Genomic DNA, 27547 nt, shown 5'->3' with positions numbered 1-27547 from the left:
TGAATTTACACCCTTTAGATTTGACTGATTTATAGTGTGAACAAAGTTAAACGGATTCCTTTTAGCACTCATGTGGATGACCTCACACTTCATCACACTGTCCATCAGTTGATGGTTGGAGTGCTGACACATTATCTGCGAATCCAGTAGTGCTGGCAACTGATTGGTTGTCCATGGGGATCGTATCAACTTGTACCGCATCAAAACAGCCTGAAGATGACACAATGAAGCACTGAAACTGGTAGCGACAAAATAAAATAAAATCAGAAGGATGGCTGTAGGTGTTTTTTATTTTTTGTCACAATAGTAAACGGCCGTCGTCCCAGAAACGTCCTGCTAAAAGGATGGACATACAAAAGCTGAATGGGTGCAGGTGATCAAACAGGATGCTTACTTACATGTCACCTGTCCGAGTCATATCTAGACGTATCAGGGGTCCTGTATCACGCCAACTTCACACGGCCCACACTATTACAGAGCCTCCACCAGCTTGAACAGACCCATGCTGACATGCAGGGTCCATGGATTCATAAGGTTGTCTCCATACCCCTACATGTCCATCCACTCAATACAATTTGAAACAAGACTCGTCCAACCACATGACGTTTCCAGTCATCAACAGTCCAGTGTCAGTGTTGACGGGCCCAGGCGAGGCATAAAGCATTCTGCCGTGCAGTCATCAAGGTTACACGAGTGGGCCTCTGGCTCAGAAAGCCCATATTATTAATGTTTCGTTGAATGGTTTGCAAGCTAACACATGTTGATGCTCCAGCAATGAAATCTGCAGCAATCTGCAGAAGAGTTGCACTTCTGTCATGTTGAACAATTCTCTTCAGTCATTGTTGGTCCCATTCTTACAGTATCTTTTTCCAGCCACAACAATGTCCGAGATTTGATGTTTTATCGTATTTCTTATATTCAAGGTACACTTGTGAAATTGTCATACACGGAAATCTCCATTTCATCGTTACCTCGGAAATGCTGTGTCCCATCACCTGTGCACCAACTACATCACGTTCAAACTCACTTAAATCTTCATAACCTGCCTTTGTAGCTGCAGTAACCGATCTAACAACTACCCCAGACACTTCTTGTCTTATATAGGCATTGTCGACCTTAGTGTCATATTCTGCCTATTTACATGTCTCTGTATTTGAATACGCATGTCTATACCAGTTTCTTTGGCACTTCAGTGTATTATTATACTTTGAAAATCATGAATTTTTTGTGCTCAGGACAATTACCAACAGCTGCAACCTCTAGTTACATGTGTTCAAGTTTGTTGAACTATAACACAGTACATGTCAACATGTGCTACTGTCAGGTGAGCTCCCCGCACATTAGCTTTGTAATACTGTAATTTCACAAACTTAAGGCATTCTTTTGAAATTTTGTACATGGCTGGAGCAGGAATCACATGATGAAATCTTCCTGTAGAAGTAATAAAAAGCCAGTCAGTTGAAAAATGGGAGGTCTATTTAAGTCCCTTACCATTGTTGCAACATTTCTAAAAATGTCTTCTTCTGAAGAAGACATTTTTATGAACATTGGAACCACAGTAAAGGGGTTTAAGTAAACTTTCCACTTTGCAAACTGACTGGCTGTTTATTAATTCTACAAGAAGATTAAGGTATTCTGTTGTACTGAACTTAATACAATGTATGTCTGAGAACTCTTTCCAAGTCACACAGAGATCTCTTCAAGGGAACCATGTACTATGACTCAAACTATAAAGCACTGTAAAATAGACCACTAGCCAAACAGTAAGCATACTTAGCATACATATACTGTATATAAAGAAGATTTTGTAACTTATTTATCTATAACTGGATAAACATACACATATATTAAATACAGACTGTTCCATTTATCTGACGACAGCACACGCAGGGTTGTGTTTGCTGGCCACCGGAGGCTCACAGATCGATCAAATGGGTCCCACATCTCGGTCAGTGTCATTCCAACAGTGAAACAAACATTACAAGTGTACAGTGAAGTCCATGAACGCAACAATGACAAGATGGAATTATTTCATTCAACAACAAGTGTTCAGTCACAATTTAAGTGTTCGAATTCTGAGTCGTGATGCAAATAAAAAATTAATGAACAAATTTCGTGAAGTGGGAAGTGTCATGACAAGAAGCATAAACAACAATGTACAGTGTCTGGAAAACTCCCATATAAAGTCTTCTAGACATCTTGCACAACGAACACAAACTTCTTGCACCTCTGCAACAAAGAGCTGCTAAGTTACTTGGGATAAGCCCCTATGAAGTAATAGTATTGCAACAACATTAACCCGGTGATCCTACACGCAGGGTTAGATTGGTTTTGAAACAACTACATGATGGTGAAGTGAATCTTTACCGCATTCTGTTTTACGATGAGGCTTGGTTCCATTTAAGTGGGTACCATATTTTATGGACTAGAAAACACACACACACACACACACACACACACACACACACACACACACACACACACACTTCTTTTTAAAAAAATGTCTCCAAAATTCAGGTGCATCTTATACTCAAAATTAATATAAAAATGTTCAATGTTTGATTTAAAATTCCCATCAATCTTACAAATGGACATATACTCATGGAAGCATGTGATCCACAACCAAAATATCTCAGAAATTGCCGCAAGAGAGAATATTATCAGTATCTTTCCATTGCTTTATTATTCAACATCAAAAGAAAACCAATGTGAAACTAAGCCAAAAAGCTAATATGGACCAAACTCCTCTGACATTTGATGTGCCAAGTTACAGAACTCTTGCCATGAAAACCGTTAACTATAAAAAGAAACAGACATGAAAAAAATGCACTACGCTGTTGTCCTTTCATGTTGTGCTGACAGTACTAAACTTAATCCAATGATCATATTCAAGTGCAAAACAGTTCCAAAACCTTCTGAAATATCGTCAGGTGGTGCATGTACGTAAGGGTTGGACGGACGAGGCTGGTATGAAATTATGCATTAACAGAATGTGGGAGAAAAGGGAAGGTGCTTTATTGAAGAAGAGTTCTCTTCTTGTGTTAGACCAGTTTAGTAGTCGTTTGAAAAATTATGTGGGAGAGAAATTGAGACAGGGAAATACAGAACTTGCTGTTATTCTGGGAGGACTTACTTCACAATTGCAACCTCTTGATGTCTCAATAATTAAACCATTTAAAGCGTATATGAGAGTGGAATATTTCCAAAACTGCAGCATAAGTAATGCTCTTGATGACAGTGAAGACAATCTTATATATGAAGAGGACAATGATGACGACAGAGAGGAGGAGGAGGAGGAAGAAGAAAGTTCAGATGATGATTTTCAAGGATTCTGAAGGTCAGTTCAGTTTTATAAACTAAGGTTTTTTTAGTCTGGCTTTGTAACTTAATACAAATAGTAAAAATGTTATTTTTGAAAAAAACTGCTTAAAAATTAAGGTACGTCTTACAGTCTGTAGCATCTTATAGTCCGTAATATATGGTTCCCAAAAGTGTTGACATTGGAGTGACAATAGATCTAGTCTTCTGCTTCATACAGATCCCTTTCACAATCAGAAAACAGGAGTGAGATGCACAGTTAGTGATGACATAATAATAGGACCAATTCTTTAATCACACAGTGAAAGATACATGCAAAACATTTTGCAACCATTTTTAACAAACTGAGTGACACAGAATGAAGCCCAGGTTTTCTCTACAGGATTCAGCAAGGGCTCACACAGCCAATGTTTCTTTGCATGCAGTTCATGGTGTGTTCCATGACAGAGACATTAGCAACAATATCTGGCCCACTTGAAGTCCCTATTTAACCCAGTGTGATTTCTATCTGTGGGGAGCACAAGATAATAAAGTTTACAAAATGAATCTGCACACATTACAGAAACTCAATGATAATATAAGAAAGTCAATTAATTCAATTTCTCAATGAGAATTACACCATGTGATGATTAATTTCTTGAGTAGATGTGAGAAATGTATGGAAAACAATGGCAGGCATTTCCAGCATCTCCTTGCATAACATGGGTGAGTACAAAATTTGCATAGATTTTAAATTTAGTACTGCAGTAGTAGAAGGGCAACATGGCATCTGATTCACCCAGCAATGGAGTGCTCACTGCCTGCCATCTACTGCACTGTGCTTGCAATCATCAGATAAATGGAACACCTTTATGTCTGGTTCATGGCCATAATTACACAATAAGTCTTTATATTTTCTTACCTTGGTTATTTATAAAACCAGGAGACTCACACAGGACAGCCATAACTGATCCGAAGTAATGTCCATAACCAATGATGTAATGATATATATTTATGTATGAGTTTGAATATATGCTAATGAACCATGTCTCATAAAAGCGGTGCCAAGACTGCAGAGTTAACAGGAACAAAGCAACCAATACTGACGTAGGTGAAACTGGAATAAAAAAAAAAAAGTATGTAAGAATATTACAGGGAAGTCATGCTTTAAAAATAAAAGCCGTCACTTCATGTAAGTAATTCACCATCATCGTACTAAACATACAGATGAAATGTCTTATTTTCTGTTATTCTGATACAGAATGAGGGATTTCTGATCAAAAAAGCTGTATCGAAACACTGAGCATTAGAAAATACAGATTCTGATCCAGTACAGCTTCAAATAAAATGTCTATTTTATCATGGTCAACTTACTAGAAGTACTCTGTCACACAGTTACAGTAAACTTATCTACATGTCATAATTAAATACTTCCACACCCATGCATATTATGAACTTGCTATTTACCTTTAACTAAAGGATAATGGCAAACTTTGTACAAAAGAATAGTCTCTTCCTTTCATCTATTGACAGTCTAGATATGACCTCTGTGTAGTCAAAATCAGTTACAGCACAGTGGAATCCTTACATGATAGTGCTGCATAAAATATAACACGTAACAGAACATTTGCGCAGATTGTTAGGAAGTAAGATACCTGATTGTACTATTTTTAAACTCAACAATGCAAGAAAACACATACCTTTTCATAAAATAGGAGAAAAACGAACCTAAGACATCAAGCACATGACGGTGTAAGAGAGACTGGCTCCTCATCAACCAAAAGTTGGAACACCACAAACAGGGCTCAGCTTCAGTGTCCCCAAGTTCCTGTTGCTGGTGGCATGTCATTGTGTTACTCAGCACTGTGAACGGACTTATCCAGTAACCGATAGGGGGGATCTAAAGTTGAACATAGGATCTTAAAGATGCTGCAGTGGCGAAATTTTTGATAAATGATATGGAAAAAAGTTACCAGGACTAACTAGCTATCAAATACAGAACCATAGAATCTGTAACGTGGCACTTACCGATCAGTCACAAAAACAGCATAATTAGATTATGGAAGACATAGCCCATCTTACAAAACAAATGAACTTTGGTAACAGAAGAAAGAATTATGACAATGGAAGTCATGGATGGAAAAGGAACAGTGCCTGAGAAGATGGACCACTACTCACTGTGATGGGTAAGATTCAGGTAGCATACAGACCGCCACGAATCTTCTGAATTTCCATCCTTTGTTGGGATAATAAAGATCTCAAAACAGATACACTAGTAAGTTTGGTACTGCAGACTGAGTTACGTGAGATACTAACACTTACAAGTATGGAAAGGAAATGAAAGCTGACGCACGAGAAGGTGGTGGAACATTTCACAGAACTGATCAAGGGAAGGATGAAAACAATAGTTTAATTCTGAGGTCGTAAAGACACAGAGAACAAACTTGTAGTGAAGAAAGTTGAGGAAGCAAATTGGCTGTGGCCCGTCTGAAATAAACATTCTGGCTTTGGCCTGAAAGTCTTATTGAAACAATGGAAAATCTTAAACTGAATGACCAGAGGGGGATTTGAATTTTGGTGCAATGGTACAAAGGGAAATGGGGTACTGCTTTATTATGTGAATATTACTGGACAGTGAAAAGGGATGCTCTTTCAAGGAAGTACTAGAGGCAAGCCAAAAAGAAATGCTCTTAAGGTATTTGATATTTTTTCATATTTTTGTGTACAATACAATAAACACAACTGGAAAAATATGAGAGCCACTTCAGCTTCACTTTCTGGTTCAGTGAAACAAATAAACACAAAGAAATATTATTCTACTCACCGTAACAGTCAACATTTATGGACCACGGTTATCACAAGGAGAACATAACAGTATTGCATACTGCCTTTTTGCCAGCTTCTGAAAGGGCTGAGTTAACCCAACCAATGTGCAAGCCTCTCCAATTTGAGTTTCATATCCTGTTACCGGAGGAAATTAAATTATGAGTAGCTGATCACTTGTGATATAAAAGTTGCGCTACTTCATAGTTTATAGGCTGGAAAATGATGACTTGCACCATTGTTCAGAATCCACATTACACTGTAGGTCCCCTTGTAACTGGATGTTACACTGTAGGTCCCCTTGTAACTGGATGTTTAAGTCAGTTTATAGGTCAGAGAAGGGCAAGGGCATATCACCTTCAATAAAACCATGCCTAATAAAGCATTCTGGTGTTCAAACTAACCTTTGGGTTGATGACTGCTTTACTTTTTCACAAACCACTGTTGTTTTCAGAAGTTGTGGAACAAGCATGACATTAAAAACCACTACAATTTCAAAGAATGGCAAATGAGACAACTGTATACTGCTGGGCGGGAGAATGTAAAGAATAATCTATCAGCTGTGCAAAGTCACGCTGCTTCCGCTTCATATTACATTAGGACTGATGAAGAATTTTGTAAGGGGCTTGATAAACACTGTGTCGCTTTGAACTGTTTGAATAAACTTTCTCAAGAACAAGTCGAGTCAGAAGAAGCTATGTTTGTCAGACCAGAAATCAGAAATTTGTTGATCAATGAGACCTTTGATGTTAAAGTAACAAATGTCAAGTTATGTTCTTGGACTGCTTTCGAAGCCACTGTTCATAGATTTTGGGCAACAGAAGAGAAGGACATCATGTTTCTGTAGTAAATGCACTGTTGGAGAACTACAGCAAATGGAAAATTGAACCCTAAAAATACACTTCTCATATTTGTATCTTGATATTTTCTGTTAAAACTTGGGTGCTGTAAGGAACGAACAGGGTGAACACTACCACCTAGACATTCCTACAGTTGAACATCGCTATCAAGGATGCTGGGATCCTTCACTGTTAATCATCATTTAGAAATACTGATGAGACATCTTACAAAAGAAAAGAATCTACATTCCATTTCTCCATATAAGCTGCCATTATACTTTCTACTACATTAACATTTCTAATTATGATTACTGTTTGGACTGCATATGTGACCTTCGTAACTAAGATGATGATACTGATGTTTTATGTAAGTATTTGAATAACTTTTGGGTCATTTGTATTATAGAAGCTTGACTCAAAAAGCAATGTCTCCTGTCTTTTATAAAATTTAATAATGATCATGTAACAGCAGAACTGGCGCAGAAGATTGAACTGTCCTCTAAAGAACACTACCATTCAACTTACAGTTTGTTCACAAGACAAAGAGCAAATTCTGAGAGGGGTGCAAGGAGAATGGTAAGCAAGCTCCATCCACTGACCGCCAGTACACAGACTGTCTAGAGGAGAGGGGCAGTGTGAGGGGAACATGCTAATGTCGAGCAGTGCTGGAAACACACTCGCGTACAAATGCAACCTGTACTCCTAGTGGCATTGGGAGTGCATCTATTAGCCACCACCACAACAGTTGTCAACTGCTCTACACAGTGTCTGTCTATGAACAGAAAAATAAATCACTATGACTCAGTCTCATTAAGTTTCTCATTTGTGCATTATTTTTGCTACTGCAATTCAATATTACCATTGTTGATACTGATTTCACCTATTTCAAGTTTGATGACACCTTTGCGCCTCCAGTACCCTCCTTCTAGTGGCTGGACCTTCCTGAAGTACCCTTCCCAGCCATTAGCAGTTACCGACAGAAAGAATTCACTTGCAATCTTAAACAGATTACCTTTGGACATTTAGCCTGAAGTGCTGTGGTCCACAACCGAGTGACCTACCTCATTTGCCATATTATCAATTACATATGTTTCTCTAGCAGGTCTATGTTCTTGAATTAAAGCAAGCAACCCTGCTTCCTCATGCTCTCATTGCAGGCAACACACCTCTTTTGCAGCCATTCCTACATCCTCACTTTGGTATCATATCATGTGAGTGTTTTGTCCACCTGTCTGTTGTTATGGTATAGAGGTTTGCTCATTACAATGATTGACTTTTGAGAAGATTTGGGAGAATCATATATCATATCTGCAGAACTGCTTTCAAAGTTTACAGCGGTCACTTGATTATGGTAATCACCTTTCATAGGTTCAGTCCAGAACTATAGTTGGGATTCTCTGACAAACTCTTCCTCAATCGAGGCTTCCAATAACAAGTCTTTCAGAGGAGGTTCCCCATCTCTTAAAGCTGGCATCATCATCCTACTGCCAAAATTTACCATTATATTACTGTCTATCCAAGTTTCATTCAAACAGAATATTTCTGTGGCTGCTTTCCTCATATTTCATTTCTGCCAATCAACAATGTCTCAATGCTCTAGCAGTAAAGATCTCTTATTCTGTACTTTTTTTTCCACATAAATCCCATGGATAACGAAATATTCCACAGAGATGTAATACCCCAACTCCAGTCGATATTTTCATTAAGTATTGCCTGAAGTTTCTGCAGACTGGGAGCAATCTCTGCACCATATAGAATTCTTCAATTGTTTGTTTCAAGACAGCCATGTCGGAATTACTGGATGCACAATGTATAGTTAGAAGTAATGAGGAGAGGCCCAAAAGGAAATGAACCACTTTTAGAAACCACTTATAAAGTAGTGTAGGTTACGGTAGCAAGTATCACACATTGCTGCCATGAGCAATTGAATAAAAATACTGATGGCAGTCATTTCTATCACAAAAGACTGTACAGCCAGAGCAACCACAGCTGTGAGTATGTATCTCGGAAAACAGATAGCCACTTCATGATGCATTTCTAGCTTGATGTGCACAAAAATAAAAAATCCTGACGTGTGACAGGAGTTGTGCCCACCACCTTTGGCCTTGCAACCTAGCACCTTAACCACCAGACTATGTTAGGGTTTGAGAGAAATGTGTGTCACCTATTGGATAACAAGAAATTCTTTTACACTCATAACAAAATGACACTTTAAAGTAATTTAGACAAAGCAGAAGGCAGTTTTGAAGCACTGCCGAACAGAAAAATATGAACTGAAATTTAATTCTTCTTGCCAGGAGTTTCTGGTCATTTCCCAGGATTCTCTTTGCAAAATCTGCAAATTGTTTTCACTGAGATGAAGCTTGCCCATGTCGTGGTACATCTTGTCAGGTGAGAGACGATGAAACAATCTGGCTCGCAACATTCAGCAATATCATTAATTAACTTCCTTGGTCCACTCTGTAATGTGCTACCCCTAGCCCCTCTCTGAGGAATGGTAGGAGTATCAGGAGTTGCCCTCTATGGGCAGGGAAGTGCTTCATCATCACCCATCGAGTGATGTAGTATCTTATTGTGGAGTTCAACATGGCACACCAATCACTTCACAATGGCTACATACAGAATGTCCTGTATTAGATTGCTGAGATAGGCAGCACCCAGATGAACAAAGCCAACTGACTCCTATCGACTTCTGCTGATTTTAGGCCTAGGGAGCCCTTGCTCTTCTCTTTGTGAACAAGCTGTGGTCACTATGCCACTGTACACATTTGTGCCATCATTGGACTCGGGCATCAAAACCAGTTTGGATAAATTTAGGATTTTGCTTCTTGACTCATTAGTGTATGCAGTCTCATCGGTAGTTCTGTTGCATCTTGTAAGTGTGTTTTGTCTATGAAACACAGTCTTTGATTCATCTTCCTCATAATATTTCCAATGTGACTGCTTCAATTTAAGATGTCTGTAATGGTAATCGCTAGAGTAGAGATTGTAAAAAATGTTCTCTGGCGTTTGCAGTGGGTTTGGCAAAGCTACTTTGCATGTCAGCCTCAACCAGTCACATAACTTGATTTTTTATGTCTCTATAGCGACATTTCAGTGATGCCGTAGCTCTATAGATAACTATTGTTTTCACTTGCAGCCATTTTCATTTTTCACTTGAAAGCTGGCAGTAGCATTGTCAACTGTCAGGGACCTCCTTTCGCCGACTCTGCTTTTGGCACGTAACTGAATGTACAACCATTAAATTTGTGTTATTTATCGCATAACCAAAGTGTAATGAGATTTTTTAGCACTCTTATGGAGGATCTCTGCACATTTTATTATTTAAGCTAAACTACTACTTCTTGAACCATGCAGAAAACCTATTTCAAGCATTTTGCTATTCATGTTGATCTTCTGATGACTTTATTAGATGCTAAATGACAGCATTATCAACACACTATCTGAGATGGATACTCATATTGGCTCCTACACTGTCTGTATACATTAAAAACAGTAGTGGGCCTATAACAGTTTCTTGGGAACTTCAGATATCGCTTTGGTTTCACTCAATGACACCCCGTCAATTACCACAGATTGTTACCTTTTTGACAGAAAATAATGAACCTAGTCACACACAGAAACAATACTCCATACACAGGCAGTATCATAAGAAGTCACTTGTAATGTACAGTGTCAAAAGCCTTCTGAAAATCTAGAAAAAAATGGAATCAATTTGACAGCTCCTGTCGATACTACTCATCACCTCATAAGAATGAACAGCCAATGTGTTTCACAAGAACAATATTTTCTGAATTCATGGTAGCTGTGTATCAATAGTTCATTTTCACCAGTGTATTTCATAATGCTGGAACACACTACATGTTCCAAAGTCTTGCTACAAATCAATGTCAGTGATACAGGTCTATAATCAGCATATTGCTTTTATTTCCTTTGTTGTGTGTTGGTGTGACATACAACTTCCCAGGCACTACATCAGAATTCTTTGTTGAAATTTAACAATCTGTCTCCACCATTCAGTCTCAATACACTAGCCACTGTTCATTTTATAGTGTATTTTTGGGATTGTATTCAAACCATGGTAGTTAATCAACAAAAGTCAAACATCTAATCAAATAATAGCGAGTCTAGGTAAGCAGTGTGGAAGAGACATGAAAGTTTGAAAAAGAAGAAAATAGAAAGTGGTATGAGAAAAAAAGTACAGGTAAAACAGAAGAGAGTAAGTACAAAATAGGGAGGAAAAAGACAAAGTGGAGAAATAGATGATGATAAAATAAAATAGGAAACACAAGGACACTCAAAACTCCCTGGTTGAGCAGCAAATCACTGGTGGAAAGGGGCACAAGAGGGCTAGCTGAATCAATACAAACTGAACACACTTCAAAGATACTGAAAGTTTTCCCTCACCAAAGATAATCTAGCATGATTTAATTGGCAGACAATACTGATTGTGAGTTTAGCGAGTGTTCACATTTGTCTACAAAACTCAGCACAGCGAAGACACCGAGAATGATTAAAGTACTGCCAGTGTACACAGGGCTATTGTTGGCAGTGTAGTTCAAAGTCTTATTCTGTCATGCAGCTTATACATATGAGCAACCTGGAAACAGGAGGAACTTTTATTATTACAGACAGTACACAAAAAATGACAGCAGGCAAACACAGATTCACTGTTTCTGTATTATGGCCAGGCCACAGCACTCAACATCACTACCAATGCCATTAGTATTCCCTGAATGGTTGGCTGATAATCTTCCCTTCTTCTATTGTTTATAGTTCACTCCGGATACAGCAATACCATATCATAACAGGAAATTACAAAATATTGAAGAATTACCATTTGCTCTGCGGCTAGTTGACCCAAGCAAATCCAGCAAAGCAAGCAACAATGGATGTGGCTTGCCGTGAAAAATGTATACTCTCAGTACAACCACAAATATTAATGATGTGAAAAAAGCTCCAAAAACATAAAAATGGCGAAACCACCTGCAGAGAAAAAACGAACAGCCTGCATGAAACACCACACTTCTGCCAACAGGTAAGCATCATCTGATTAAAAATGTAATATTATCAAAAGAAAAATTCACTTCCAAAGACTATATAAAATTATGAGACAGAATTGCTAACCATCACTTTCCTTCAGGAGGCAAAATTTCAATACTGCTTATACACAAATATAATTGTAGACACAAGTATACTGTGCCTACCTTTATACGCATCCGTCACCTCCTGATGGTAAATACTACACAAAAATTGTGTCCCATAATTTTTTAAAAAAGTATAATTTAATTGAAAGTATGCAAAACCGTATTTACACAGCTACAGAAACTACCAATTTGTAAAACAAGACAGCACTTTCCTAGAAGCTGCCTAACCTGCAGAAACTAGGGCTCAAGTTACATGTCTCCCTCCCCCCCCCCCCTCCCTGCAATCTTGGTTCTGGTGATAATTGATTGATTGACTGACAGAGGGGTTATGGGGCCAAACGACGAGGTCATCAGTCCCGTGATTCCGAAGTGAGTTACAGAAGAAAGAGGGTCTGCTAAAAGTGGATGGACCCAGTCAGGGGAGTCCAGTTATAAAACTTAATGAACATCAATCACACGGTAATGGCATACAAGGTGAGACCAAATTAAAAAAACTGGAAGAAAAAAAAGGGGGAGCAGTCGGGGGTCACAGACTGAGAAGACTGTAAAAGAAGTCCCAACCACATCCAACCTGGTTGTGGTGATAGCCTGACCTGTATCGCAACCCCAGGTCTAAGGTTAGGTTTGAAGGGTCGACAGAAGCATCCGATCCCACGCGTCAGCTTTGACCCGTGATGTAAGGGTGTTGTGTGTGACGTCATGACGGCGCGGAGTTTCGTTTGTGGGTGTGGCATGTTTGTAGATGTCATTGTGTTGTGGTTTGTTGCGCTCTCTGGTGGTATGTCTAGGGTTTTCGTTTGTGTGGTGTAATGGGCTCAGTTTGCTTTTGCTCATTATCCAGAATTGTTCGTGTGTCGGCTGTGTTTGTAGTGGAATTCGCTTCAGTGAGTTAACAATTTTGTGCGAAGGTTAATTTAGTGTTGTTCGCTGTACATCGTGGAGTAATTTTAGTAAAATGAATCAGTTGTTGCTTTTGTTCAGGTATGGCTATGACGGATAAAATTAACAGTGCGCAGGTCAAGGGAAGTGTCCCATCCCAATGTGTGGCTGTGTATGTTGATATTGGTATCTATATAGGCCAACGGAAGTGTTTGATCCTAATTTATGGGATCGGGAGCTGCTGTTGAGCTATATAGGTCAAGGGAAGGGTCCGATTTCAGATGATATTGTTTTTAGTGGTATTTGGGGAGTTTTGTGATGTCGGTTTTTTTTCGTCGTTTCGTGTGGTTTTGTATAGGGGCGGGTGTCTGAATTTGTTTATATTTAGTTTGCCCCCACCCAAAAACACCCCATTTCCCGCGCTTGTCCCGTTAGTGTCATTAGGCTTTTTGCGGAAAGTGTGTGCGTTTGTTTTTCGATGTATTTTCGCCCTCATAATGTGTACGTACCGACTTTACATGCGCCATATTGGAATTGTGGTTTATGGTCGTTTCCCCCATATTTGTGACTTCATGGGTCAAAGCAGACGGGTGGGATCGGACGCTTCCATTTTTCCGGTTTGAAGGTGACAATTTGGTTGTGAGTTGGTGAAGCCAATGAATGAGACAGCAGAAAATCTGATTGCGGTAACAAACTGACTGACAATGAAGCCTAATTTTTATGCCCACGCCATACTAAAAAATGCAAGCTTTTTCCAAAACTGGAGTACATTAAGCTATGAGCAGCTGAGCAAATAGTTAAATGTTCTACAGAGATCAGTACAAACAAAATTTTCATATATCTACACAACTAATTTACATGTTATTTTAATATACAAATTGCAATACTCCAAAGAGAATTCTCTATAAAAATGGAGTCCACACAATTTAGTGCCTTAGAATAACCTCCAAAACACCAATGCACTGAGCATTATACCAATACATGTAGAGCATAGCAATATGCTGTTTGATCACACAATATACTTCTCAGCTCTAAACTGTTGAATCTATATTTTTTTCCATAAAGTTTGGCTCCATTTTCCTCCTCCTTCATTCATGCACACATAAACTGCTGTTGCAGAGCTGAGTTTGCCACTAAAATAAATATTCTCTGTCTAATATGAAAAGTAATCAGTGCTTACCACATCGGCATATGTAGCTCAAGCAGAGATTTTACATGTGTCTTTCTTGACAACTCACAAATCACTATTTTACTGTCACTATTAGGCACTGCTCATAATCACCACTGTATGAAAAATAGTATCATAAGGAAACTTGAGAAAGAGTAAAATTATAGAGAGATCAAATGATTGGGAGAATAAATTCTAAGTAATGTTGATTGATAAGTTCAACATTAGAAAAAAAAATTATATGTTAAAGGAAAGAACGGATGGAGGGTCACCTAAGCCTGGAGTCTTGAGTGACCTTATTGTACTTTCCACCCTTCCCACTCCTCTTTTCTCCCTGGAAAAGCAACTAACAGTTCCAACAGCTACATACAACACACCTCTTCATACAGACAGCTGCAAATGCATCATTTCACCTTCCATGATAAAACAATGTAAAGCTCATCCAAAATTTTTTAGGTGTTTTCCTACACGTCAGTAAGCAATTATGACATATATAATAATGAAGGTTACATTTTCTTGTGGTGTATCTGAATCATTCCAGATCAATCTCAGAACCAACTGTTCTACAAAGTCACAGTCTACATATTCCCCTACCCTTGCCAGAACTGAACCATGACGGTATACCGCATTCTAAGCAACAACCATTTATCAACTTATTTTACGACCTTCCCGTGTATCTTCATCACCTAGCTGTCCCTTGCCTTTCATTATACCTTCCTGCAGACAGCAGATCAAATGATAATTAAACTATCAGTCAAAGGCACCTTACTATAGTGGACTTTTGCTAGTATGGTGTAAGGCATGTCAATTAAACGTGCATTTTTTGTGTAATGTGAATGTATTTACTTCCTAAGGGAAAGACAGTGCGCCTGTTGAGCTGCCTGTTAACTTTTATAAGACATCATGGGGAACACGGAAGCATCCGATTCCACCTGCCTGTTTTGACCCATGATGTCACCAATATGGCGGAAACAATAATTCACAACAACTTCCATATCGTGCCTACGACGTCATTATGTGAACATGACAACAAACACGAAAATAGATCGAAAAACCATCAAACAAATCTTCCTCCAAAAATATATAATGAAACTAACAGGACAAGTGTAGGAAATTGGAGGTTTTTTGGTGGGGACAAACTAAATACAAACACACGCCACTGTACCAAACGACACAAAACTACAAAATAAAACGACCCACAACCTTCCCAAATTTCACTACACACCATATCCTCTGGAATCGGTCACTTCCCTTGACCTACATAGGTCAACAGCAACTCACAATACCGAATCACCAATACCAACAACCAAACAACTAACAAATACCCCACCAACCAACCAAAAAATACAACTTACTACAAAAAAGTTCCGGCACTGCACTCTAGGACACACACACACACACACACACACACACACACACACACACACACACACACACAGAAAACCACAACTAAAAATAATTCCCAACCCACACCGCCGCCCCCCCAAAAAAATCATAGACCCATAAACAAATAAAAACCAAAAATATCTCAATCACACACTACAACTCAACAACAACTGCAACAAGAGAGATCCTCCACAACAACATCACAAAACAACCACCACTCCCCACCCCACCTCCAAACCAAAAAACCCTGCCAACAACTCACCTCTCCGCCCGAGCCGCAGCCAACCCCCCCCCCCCGACACCTCCCTAACCAACAACCTTTGGCCGATACATCCTACTAATAGCCCTTAAAAAAAAGCCCTAAAAATACTATAGCCATCAGGGACTCTCTTCCACCAACAGAACTCATCTAAATGAGGCTGAAGGTTAGAAGAGCGCCTCTTCCCCCTCCCAATAAGTGACTTAACAACTGCCCAAAACCCCTCTATGGTATTCGTACAGGCTCCGGTCTCAAAATTGTTAAACTCAACACTATGATTGACTACTAAATGATTGTACCCCCGCTTACCCAAACCCAAAGATGAAAATGCATCTGCGCTTGCAACTATGGTACTACCCTCTTCTATGAACTTTTCAATTAATCCCACTAATTCCCTTTTCGTCTGCCCCTCCAAAACCCTAAATACACAGTCTGAAAAACCACCCCCCGATACAGCAGCCGCCCCACATCCATATACCAACCAAAGAGTTACCACTCCCATACTACTTCCTCCCAAACTGCGACACATCAACCTCCTCCTCCTCCTCCTCCACCACCACCACCCCAGGCCCACCCAACTTACCCCTGTAGTTAATATACTCCAAACACACTTTACAACAAAATGAAAACTAATCAAGCACAGTCCTCTCACTCACACCAATCTCATGCGCAGAGAAACTGTGAGAGGATGACAAAAACGATAAGTAACACAATTTCTCGCATGCCCAGCCTAGACTTCTCGAACCAGAAACCTCACCATAGAGCGCCATAGGTTATCCCTATGGCATCTCCACATGCAGCCGTCCCTGGTACGAGACGTCGGAACTTTCGTCAATTGCATTTCCTCCAGACAGACAGAGCACTTCACCCCTTCGGCCAACAGCCCAAAAAGCTGGAGAAATTTGATGTGGGACTAAGCACTGTCCTCCATCTACGCACACAAACATGTACTATTCAATTTGTCAGTCATATCCATACCCAATAAAGGCATAAGCAAAGTAATTTAAAAAAATTCACACATGGTGAATACCAAACAACACTACAATAACTTAGACACAACAAAAACTAAATCGTTAACTCACTGAAAACTATTCCTGTAAACGTACAGTCAACACAAATACCTAACACGCCAAGGACTAACAAGCAACTACACCCTATACACCACATAACGCGCAACCCATAAACACACCACCAGAGAGCACCACCGACCGCATCAAAACGACACCTATAAACACTTCACACTCACAAACTAAACTCTGCGGCATCGTGACATCACACACCACACCAGGATTACATCACAGGTCAAAGCCAACGGGTGTAATCAGACGTTTCCGTTGATGTATAGTGCGCAAGACCCTTACAACCCCATGTTGAGAGGGATTCACTTGCTCTAACGCCTCTTAACAAAATTCTACAAAGTGCCCATATAGAGTGTATGAATAAAAAATTTAAAAAAAGAAACATAGGAAATGGACTAAAAACAAGAAATACTATACAGTGAAGTTACATTATTTAAAATAATAAACACAGTAAAACTTTAGAAAGGGCTTACTACTAGCACTGTAACCTACAATAATGTGAAAAGAATTAGCCTAACATGTAATGTGTAAAATGCAGGGTGTAAATATTATGTAGTACTTTGTTTACAGTTTCATGCAAACTTTGTCAACCCTGGTTGTACTGAAAAATGTTCAAAAGGTGAAAAAAGCCTTGTATACTCCATTTTATTCGAAGTTTTAATTTGTTACTTGCAGAATCTCTGAATCGTGTATGGTGTGAATATGTATGATGACCGCATTCTGAGTGGTAGTCGTATTATGCCCAAAAAATCAGGGCATCTCAATCATGGACGTGGACACCATACATACATTAGCTCTATTCTTTTATACGGTATTAATATCATCCAAAAAAGAATTCAGGGATTCTCAGTTAAGGAAGAGAGCTCTATACATATATTAGCCCTATTTACAATACCGTACAGTTTGGTAATTTAAATTAACGTTCACAATCAAAAGCAGATTTCAACTACAATTACTAACTGTGTAAAAACATCTTAAAAACCAATTTCATACAAACACTTGTTCTTAGTCGCATGAACTGTCAGAATTACTTACGACATAGGCCTACCTTTTAGGAACTTCGATGGGTTTCAGAAACGTATCTTTGCCTTGATAAGCGAATCTACCGTATCTAAAACTCTGTTTCACAAAACTAGGCAAACGTTTCTCAACTGTATTCATAAGGCTTCCCAAAACTATCATCACCAGAGTTAATAACGCAAATCCAATTTTCAGCAAGTTTAGATCAAGCATTGTGAACGGTAGATTTCACAACGGGCAGCAACACAGCAATGACGTCTCGTGAAAGAGGTATAAAAACTTGGTGAAAGGTGGTTTTCTTTTCCGTGCTACTAACACACTTTTCCCAGTCCGCAACTCATTATCTACAAAATGAGAGTAACGCATTATTACCCTCTCGAACGTGATAGCCTGCGTAAATTACTGAACTCTGATAACAAATAATCAAAAAACTGATACTAGGTATAGTTCAAAGTTTTCAAACGTTATTCATTTCAACCTAACATAAATATAAACAAACACATTCCACGTGCGCCGCACAGCACTGACCAAAGATGTTTAACGCTTGGAAGAAAGACCAAAATGCAACGTTCACTCCACATGCAACGTTGTGACTGCGCCCACACAGTCTAATATAACCATGGAGGTAGAATAAGGGGAGATGGCGCTACAGACTTACGCTGTACGTTGTTTTGAAGCCAGTGGGTGGGGCCTGCCGCCATCTTGGATCCCCCAAAACATTAGCAGACGAGTGTTTAAATTCTTTCGTGTTCGTTATTTCTGTCGTGTGCACGCGATATTTATTTTATATAGTAAATGTTACACTGTTTTAGTGAACAACACAGCATAAGGAATGCAACTTCAATCGTGTTTCTGGTCTTAAATGCATATTCGATGCAGTAATACGACACCAAAATATGAAGTTTCTGGCCTCAGTACTGTAATTCCTTTTTGTTTATACAACGAATAACCGAGAAGAGAAGTATGTGCTGTGAAAAGCGTGCTTTCATAATCCATTTCTGTTCACTTTCATTGTGTGTGTGCCGATAATTGATAAAGCCAGAACTCCAAAACAATGATTCATAGTTTACAGGCACCGATTTGTATTCGTTGCATTTTCAAATGTTCAGGGTTGCAAGAAACTTGCCTTATTTCCTTTGGTGTCCCATAGATGTATGCAGGGACGATATAAACAAGCCAGCTGTCATGTCAACAAAGTGAAGGGTTCGTTAAATTACGAAGGAAAAGAACGGAATTTAAGATTGTCAGGCCCATCGTAGTTTACACATCTACTTTGTTTTTAAATTGTACCTACCAAGTGACATTCAGTGTGGCAAATAACAGCAATTTGCAGGTTAACACGACAACACAGTGATTAATTTAATGATCTATGTAGCCTGGACATTGATAGGGAACTTTGCTTTAACAAATATGTAAACCTTAAGTACTCATAATTTAACCACTGTAACATGTGTTCCACAGATTTTACTGAAGATTTAATTAACTACATGAAGTTACACTACTTTTATATTAAATTATCGCATTTTAAAACATTAGTCTACATTTCCAGGATATTTATTGCCAGGACTTTTCAGTTACTTGGGAATAACCAAACAATGAAAACCAAGTATATTGCTCACCTCCAGAGAGTTCTTCGCATTGGACTGATAGGAAATCTAAAGTCAAATCACAGAAATAAAACCATACTGTATTACTTCACAGTGCATCAGAATTTCAAGTATATATAAGAAAATAGCGATTAAATAAGTCCACTTAGGGATGAAATGTGATTTGTTTAAACTTTAGACTACAATCAGAACGATTAGTACACCAGTAAGCGACGCAAGCCGGCATTTTTTATCAAAACACTTCACGACTACACGAAATCAAACTACCAGAAGCGAATGTTTTGGGGTAGCTAACATGGCGGATCTTGACTTGGGTCGGCTTCAAGTTTATGACGTCATGACAACTCCTCTTATTTTTACCTCCATGAATATAACAGTCGCGACACTTCGCCTCGATTTTGTTGCGTACAGCGCCAGCAGCGCCCCAAGCGGCTGGTAGGTTACACTGTGAGTTCGGCGCGATCGTGAAGGAGAATAGTGGTTGTTTATTTTGATTTTTACAATGGCTTTTACTGGCGGGAGCGTTTGTAGCGCAATAAATTGCACCAACAACAGAAAGAAGACACCAAAGCTGTCTTTTTTTAGGTTTCCTAAGGATCCTGAGAGGTATAACCATCATGTTACTAAACTGTATCGTCAGGATTCACTTGCAAACTATATGTGTATAAATGATGAATGTTTCGTTTTAGGAGCAGAAAATGGCTTGTTAATAGCAGGCGAGAAGACCTCATGAAGAAAGACCCAGTGTACCTGTATAGTAATATTAGGTTTTGTTCGCTACATTTCGAACAAAACCAGTTCATGAACGCAGACAACAACAAACTCGTGTGGAATGCAGTACCCACCCTGTTTGACATTCCAAATAAGCCACCTCAGCTGACGATGAAGAGGAAACTGCCACAAAGATTCGACAGTCAATCTAAAGCAGTAAAACAGTCCTATGACACAGAAGCAGCTGGTTCAGCTCACCATGTATCAGTGCCAGATTCGTGTGAATCGTCAACACAGACCTGCTTTGACGATGAAGTGGTTAGATTAAGTGCAGCTGTTCGTGTCTTGCAAAAGCGTGTGAAGTGTCAGAATGTGCAAATCGCTAGACTTCGAGCGAAACTATTACGGGACAAGGAAAGTGCCTACAGACAGCGACAGAAATTGTATCAGAAGGAGCAAGTGAACAAGGACAAACGAATGTTAAAGACTATAGGATCCCGATATTTAAAAAAAGATGCCCTTGACTTGTTGTTAAGCCAGATTAGCATGCCATTGAAAGAGAAACGTGCTGCAAGATGGAAAGACGAAAATAAGCTGTTTGCTCTAAATTTACTATATTACAGCACTCAGGCATACAGGTTTTTATCAGAATGTTTTATGCTTCCATCAGTGCGTACACTACAAAGGTATGTGGAAGGCATACAAATAAAATGTGGGATAAGTGACAATATATTCCATCTTTTAAAGCAAAAGGTGCAACATTTTTCTGATAATGATAAACTTGTGAATATGTCATTGGATGAAATGTCACTAATGGCAAATTTGACATATGACAGCACTTCTGACACTGTTATTGGTTTTGAGGACTTGGGGTTTACACGCACAGCTAAAATTGCCAACAGTGTGTTGGTGATAATGATTAATGGCATTTTTTCATGTTTCAAACAACCATTGCTTTACTGTTTTTGTAAAGGAACAGTGGGAGCTATTCATTTGACTGCTATATTTTATGAAGTAGTCAAAAGACTTAAGGAAATTGGCTTGGTTGTGAAGACCTGTGTGACTGATCAGGGTTCAAATTTTGTGGACTGGAGAAAGAGACTGGGAATTACACAAGACAATCCAAGTTTGGTATATGAGGAGCAGAAGATCTATTTCTTCTATGACACCCCACATTTGTTTAAGAGCATCAGAAACAACCTATTTAGGTATGACATAATTCATACATCAAATGATGGTTTGGTTGGTACTGCTTCGTGGAAGGACATTTCTCAGCTCTATTCAAATGACTTGCACAGGAAATACAAGTTAGCTCCCAAGCTGACTAAAAAAGCTGTCGAACTGCCAGCTTTTTCAAAAATGAAAGTGGGTACTGCAGTTCGTGTGTTAAGCCATACAGTGGCAGCTGGTATTGACACACTTGTGTTTTGTGGTAGTATGCCATTTTTGATATCTTTAATACATACAGTGTGAAAGGGCCTGTGCATCTAAGGAACTGTATTAGGAGTGATTCAGAGCATCTGGATGTTCTACATGTGATGAAGCCATGGATTCACTCTTGGAAATTTGTAGGCTCTGATGGAAAAGATTACTCCCTGAGGATAAAATGTGTAAAGGGGCTTCTAAGCAATATATGTGCTTTGGAAATGCTTGCTGCCGAGGTACTGACTGGAACAAAATTGTACTTATTCTCACGTAAAATTAACCAAGACACATTGGAAAACTTTTTTTCAACTATAAGGCAGAGAGGTGGTTTTTGCAGCAACCCATCTCCAAGGCAGTTTTGTGCTGCATTTAACAACTGTACACTAAGCAAACTGATAAATTCTTCTAATGTGGCAAGCAGTAATTGTGAAGGAATTGACTGGGGTCAGGCAATACTGGACATGAAATCTGCTCAAACATTAAAGGTCTCACAGTTGTTATGCAGTAGTGATACAAGTTCTGCAACAAAGCTACCAAATGTGGAAGTTCCAGCAGACCTTGGAGAACAAAACAGTATGAGATATTTGTTTGGTTACATCTTGAAGAAACTTTTTTCTTTACATAATTGTGTCAAGTGCAGGAATCTACTTGTAGACAACAGCCAGGACTTAGATGCAAATGACAAATTTTATTGCCATTTCAAAAGTTACGAAGACAATTTTGGAAGCTTGGTTATTTGCAGTGAAAATATTTGTTTATTTTTTAGGGATTGTGAAAATCAGATGGCTTCAGTTTTTGATGAACATTCTCACAAGAAAAACTGTGGTGAATTATATGTGAACTTGTTGATGGCTGTCCCAAGTTTTCCTCCTGGATGTTGTGAAGAAACTAAGCTGCTGTTAATCAAGTTATTTGTTAAAGTGAGACTCGTTTACAGGCTGAAATATTGGAATCAAGACGTAGTTTCTAACAACAAGAAAGCAAATAAGAAACTGAAGAAGTTGGCTCATTTGGGCTGCTGATTTCTTTGGTATGTATTTCGTTCACTTCTGTTGTTAGTCACTTAATTTCCCTTGCTTCTTTCGTGTGATGACATTATTTTGTCAGCACCTTCTTCACTGACAGATTGTTTGAAAATTATACAAATATTTGGTTTTTCGTGAAATGTAGTGTAATCAGCTCATTATAGTGTTTTCAGCATATTCTTCCCACTATTTGGCAGTTGCTTGTCCCACTTAGAATAATAAGAAGATGAAGGTCGTACTTGTGGCAACAGGCGAAAATGACAAACAAACGCAGTAGGCCTACAGAACGATAAACGAGCTGTCGATCGGTTTTGCAAGTAGAGGTACATGTCTGTGCTTCTGACATGTGAATCTGTGTGTTTATATTCTTTTGATATGAACGTGGTAAGCTGCAATTCTGTCCAATGTCACAAGTGTTTCTTCACGAATGTGTTGTAGCTTGCCACTCTATTCATGATTTTTGTCCGTGATGGCGCTTATTTTAGAATCATTTTTAGAAACATATATGCCTTCTGATACCACACAAACCCTTGGAGGCAAGAAAATAACTCAAATAATGCGGAAATTACGTAGGAAATGGATGTAAACAAACATTATGCTTACGACGCGTCTGACGTTCACCTTACCTACCGCTTGGAGCGCTAGTGTCGCTCCATCTGTCAAACGGCAACAACTTTTACAGCAGTGAGTGTCGCGACTGTTATATTAGACTGTGGCGCCCAGGAGTTACGCAGAAGTTACAATGCATCGTCCAAGGCACAGACCAGATATAACTTGGCCCGCGCATTTCCCCATCTATGCTGTGTTAACTCTGGAAACCAACATCCAGTCACATGACTCGGGGCAGAAAGCAGAGTTCGTGTCATTACGCGCTGTGTGAAATGGAGCTGACAGTTAAAGTTTCTCTCGTTTACAGCTGAAATCAAGCATTGATTTTAACAATTCAATGAACTGTAGTACTTCTCTTGCACATGTTGTAGTGAAGTTAACCGAGTTTCTCCGAAATTCCTGATAATAAAACAGTGGTTATGGTTTTTACATGTTGTCAAGTTGAGACGAATTGACAGTGCTTTTAATAAGCGACACAATGATTATCTATAGTGAATACTTCTTTTTTCACTGTGAATTCTTATAGTTCGCAGCTTCCACAGGAGTGGAAGACAAAATAACAATTTCGAACGCAGCATTCCACAAGAATATGTGTGAAGTGCTTTAGTAAGCTTTTGTTAGAAAGGAAATTCGTTTGTGTGCATAATGTCAGGTATTTACACGTGATAAGCACAAATTTTTTCTTACTTTTGCTTAGTCCAGTACAGACACCGAAAAGATATCAAGATAGGAAGCGTTATATATTATAAAACGTTGATTATACAGTTGTAGTGGGCTAGATATTAATGACATGTCGTTTCAAAATCTAAAGTCATTCCCCAAGTTTTACATCCAAGGACTACATCCTAACTTTCAACTAATGGAAATACCTCTGCAAGTACTTTAAAGTAATTCACTCACACAACTGAGATTTTCGTCACTTTACCTAATCTGTAGGATACAAAGCAAGACTAATTGAGCTCGTGTGAAGGTCTTTACTTCTGTATCTGTTAAAATGCACAACATTTGATCTGTAACAAAAACGTTATAAATTGTGCACTATAAATGCGTAATGACATGCTCGGCTTCGTGCACCGAGTCATGTGAGTTAGATGTTGGTTTGAGTAAAATGACGTTATGTGCAGTTTATGTTATCTGTGGTCTGTGGTTCAAGGCATGGAACCTCCATGGATCAAGCAGGTTAGGATAAGGGAGATGGCGTTATCTATGCCGAGCACAGACGTCAGTTGAAGCCAGAGGGCCCAGGAGTTCGCCATCTTGGGGAGTCTTAGAAGTCTGTTTCTCCGTTAAAGCCCTGTCTTAAATCTACGCTCATATCGTTAATGCGTTGCACTGACAGTCAGTTGTGAGTATGTACTGTAAAACAGTATACGTGGATGAATATTTACAGATACCGAGACATGAAAACTAATTTTTGTAACGCCAATTCTCATTCATCAAGCCTGGTGTACACCGTGGCAAAACAGCCGATAATTTTATTCCTGTTTCAAGCGAGATCGAAGTGTCAGCAGTAGTAACTCGGTGAGTACACACAAAACAAGACCTTTCTAATGTTCTCACTACCCGATATAGTGATTGAATTAAGATTATCGTCGGCCGCGCGGGATTAGCCGAACGGCCTCGGGCGCTGCAGTCATGGCCTGTGCGGCTGGTCCCGGCGGAGGTTCGAGTCCTCCCTCAGGCATGGGTGTGTGTGTTTGTCCTTAGGATAATTTAGGTTAAGTAGGCCTAGTGTGTAAGCTTAGGGACTGATGACCTTAGCAGTTAAGTCCCATAATATTTCACACACATTTCGACATTTGAAGATTATCGGCACTGAGGTAACGGTTTTTGTGAGAATCAAAGCAGTATGGTATAAAAATTATTGGTACACATTCCAGACGAAAAAAACATTTGAATTGAAAGTTATGAGTAGCTGCTTCGGAACGGTATACTTTCGTGTATAAATACTCACATCAGAAAGTTGAAGAAATTTTTTTCTAAGCCCATTTCTATTCGCCAAGCGTGGGGTGCATCATGGCGATACAGCCGATCGTTTTGTTACTGTTTTAAGTAAAATCGAAATGTCAGCAGTAGTAATTCGCGGTACACACAAAACAAGACCCTTTTAATCAGTTCACTTATCTAACCTCCTTGACATCGTCTGATGTCTGGAAGAAGATCAAACTGTAATTTTCACTCCACGTGCAACGATGTGACTGCGCCAAAGAGCTATGCACAACACATCTTCGCAATCTATGTGTTACCCCTATTCGTATGTACATCGAATTCTGAAATGACTGAAACTGATTTGTATGAGGCAGAACTATTGGCCTCATGGAGAAAGGGTGACCCGGCTGAGCCACACAATTTGACTCTTAGTCTGATCACGAGGGGTGCCATTAATTGCACACGTTGATCACATAGGCTGATGTGAGGATCAATGAACTATACTTGACGGTATGTATCTGGAACACCTTAGGTGATTAGAAAGTTAGTAGACAGGATTACAATTAAATACTTAGGTTTAATTCAGCATCAGCAGTGAACATCGATCTTGAATTTGTACAATAATATTTACCAGTGCAGTTATAGACTGAACTGCGCATACTTCTTTACAAGTCTGATTGCTTCACACAAATAGATGAATTGTCAATGCATAAACTGTGTATGGCACCTAGCTAGGTAGTAGCTACTGACTTAGCTAAAGGGTATGCTACCTAGCGTCTCTACAAATGAGATATCAGAGTGAACCATTCCTATTAAAGTCAACTGTAGAACTGGCCAAAGCGCTAGCTTGTCTCGTTAAGACGAGCCGAGTGGCGGCGCTCGGTCTGCTAGCGTCGACAGTGGCGACTCGCGGGTCTGATGTGTACTGACGGACCACGGCCGATTTGAAGCCTACAACCTAGCAAGTGTGGTGCCTTGCAGTGACACCACAGGAAGAACTCATTCTTGAATTTCTTAAAACATATAGCAATAACATGTGTTTCTGGAATGCAGTGGCCTAAATTCTGGATAGACTAAGAAACGCGTTGGAAGATCCCTTTTTCCTTCACTTTTAATGTACACTTACGTAACTTTCCTATAGACCAACACCATTACTATTACTACTACAACAACCACTACTACTACTAGGACGACGACAAAACCTACTATTACTGCTACTACAACTAGTAATAATAATAATAATAATAATAATAATATCAGGATACCCCAGTCAAAATTAGAAAACATCAAACAACAAGTACAACAAATACTGGAACGAAATAATGTGCAATCAGAAGAAGAAGAAAATACAGTAATGGACTCAAACATCCAAGAGCAAACAAACAAAGAACAACACACATCAAGTAACAATCAGAGGAAAACGAAATATTAAGACAGCCACCAGAACAAGCACAAATAGAACACGAAGTGACACACATGTTAGATATAGAAGAAAAATTTCAGCTGACATATATAGAATACAAAGCCACAAATACAGACATTAGACCATTCTTGCATAGACCCCCAAATAACCCACAAGTCGAAACAACAATAACAACTATCAACACAATCATACACAACAAAATAAATGAAAATACAACTATGGAACAGTTACAACTACTGGTTTATATAGGAGCACTCACTACACTAAATATACACACTAGGCAGAGATCAGAACCAACCAACACACAGAAGAAACCCACAAAACCAGCATGGAAACACAGGCTACAAATCAGAATAGAAAAACTGAGAAAAGACATTGGACAGCTAACACCATTTACAAGAAATGAAATATCAGACAAAAAACGAAAAAGGTTAGGTAAAATCTCACAACAAGAAACGATAGAGCAATTAGATGAAAAGAAGCAGAAATTACAAGCAATGGCCAAACGACTTAGAAGATACAAAAAAAGTGAAAATAGAAGGAAACAAAACCAAACATTCAACACAAACTAAAAGAAATTTTACCAGACAATAGATAACACACACATTAAAATAGACAATCCACCAAACATAACACCGGTGGAAAACTTCTGGAGCAACATATGGTCAAACCCGGTAGAACATAACAGGCATCCAAGGTGGATACAGGCAGAAACAGACACATACAAGATGATACCACAAATGCCTAAAGTGATAATTTTGCAACATGTAGTCACCCAAGCAATTAATTCTACTCACAATTGGAAAGCCCCTGGAAAAGATAAAATAGCAAATTTCTGACTAAAGAAATTCACCTCAACACATTCACATCTAACAAAATTATTTAACAGTTACATTGCAGACCCATACACATTCCCTGATA

General features: G+C 39.0%; 1 protein-coding gene across 1 annotated transcript in view; it reads right to left on the bottom strand.

Moving 5' to 3' along the window:
• LOC124605420 (polyprenol reductase) overlaps nt 1-18499 on the bottom strand; it is a 29464-nt gene extending 10965 nt beyond the window's left edge. The window contains exons 1-4 of the mRNA XM_047137075.1: nt 18426-18499; nt 17926-18241; nt 11797-11945; nt 4220-4414 (exon numbers count right to left, since the gene is read on the bottom strand). Coding sequence (XP_046993031.1) covers nt 4220-4414; nt 11797-11945; nt 17926-18110 — 529 coding nt within the window. The 5' untranslated portion in view covers nt 18111-18241; nt 18426-18499. The remainder of the gene's footprint in view (nt 1-4219; nt 4415-11796; nt 11946-17925; nt 18242-18425) is intronic.
• Between the last annotated feature and the right edge of the window lie 9048 nt (nt 18500-27547).

This window comes from Schistocerca americana, chromosome 3 (assembly GCF_021461395.2).
Source record: "Schistocerca americana isolate TAMUIC-IGC-003095 chromosome 3, iqSchAmer2.1, whole genome shotgun sequence".
NCBI lineage: Eukaryota > Metazoa > Arthropoda > Insecta > Orthoptera > Acrididae > Schistocerca > Schistocerca americana.
The sequence above is the reverse complement of the archived record's forward strand: the minus strand, read 5'-3'. Positions and strand labels throughout refer to the sequence as shown.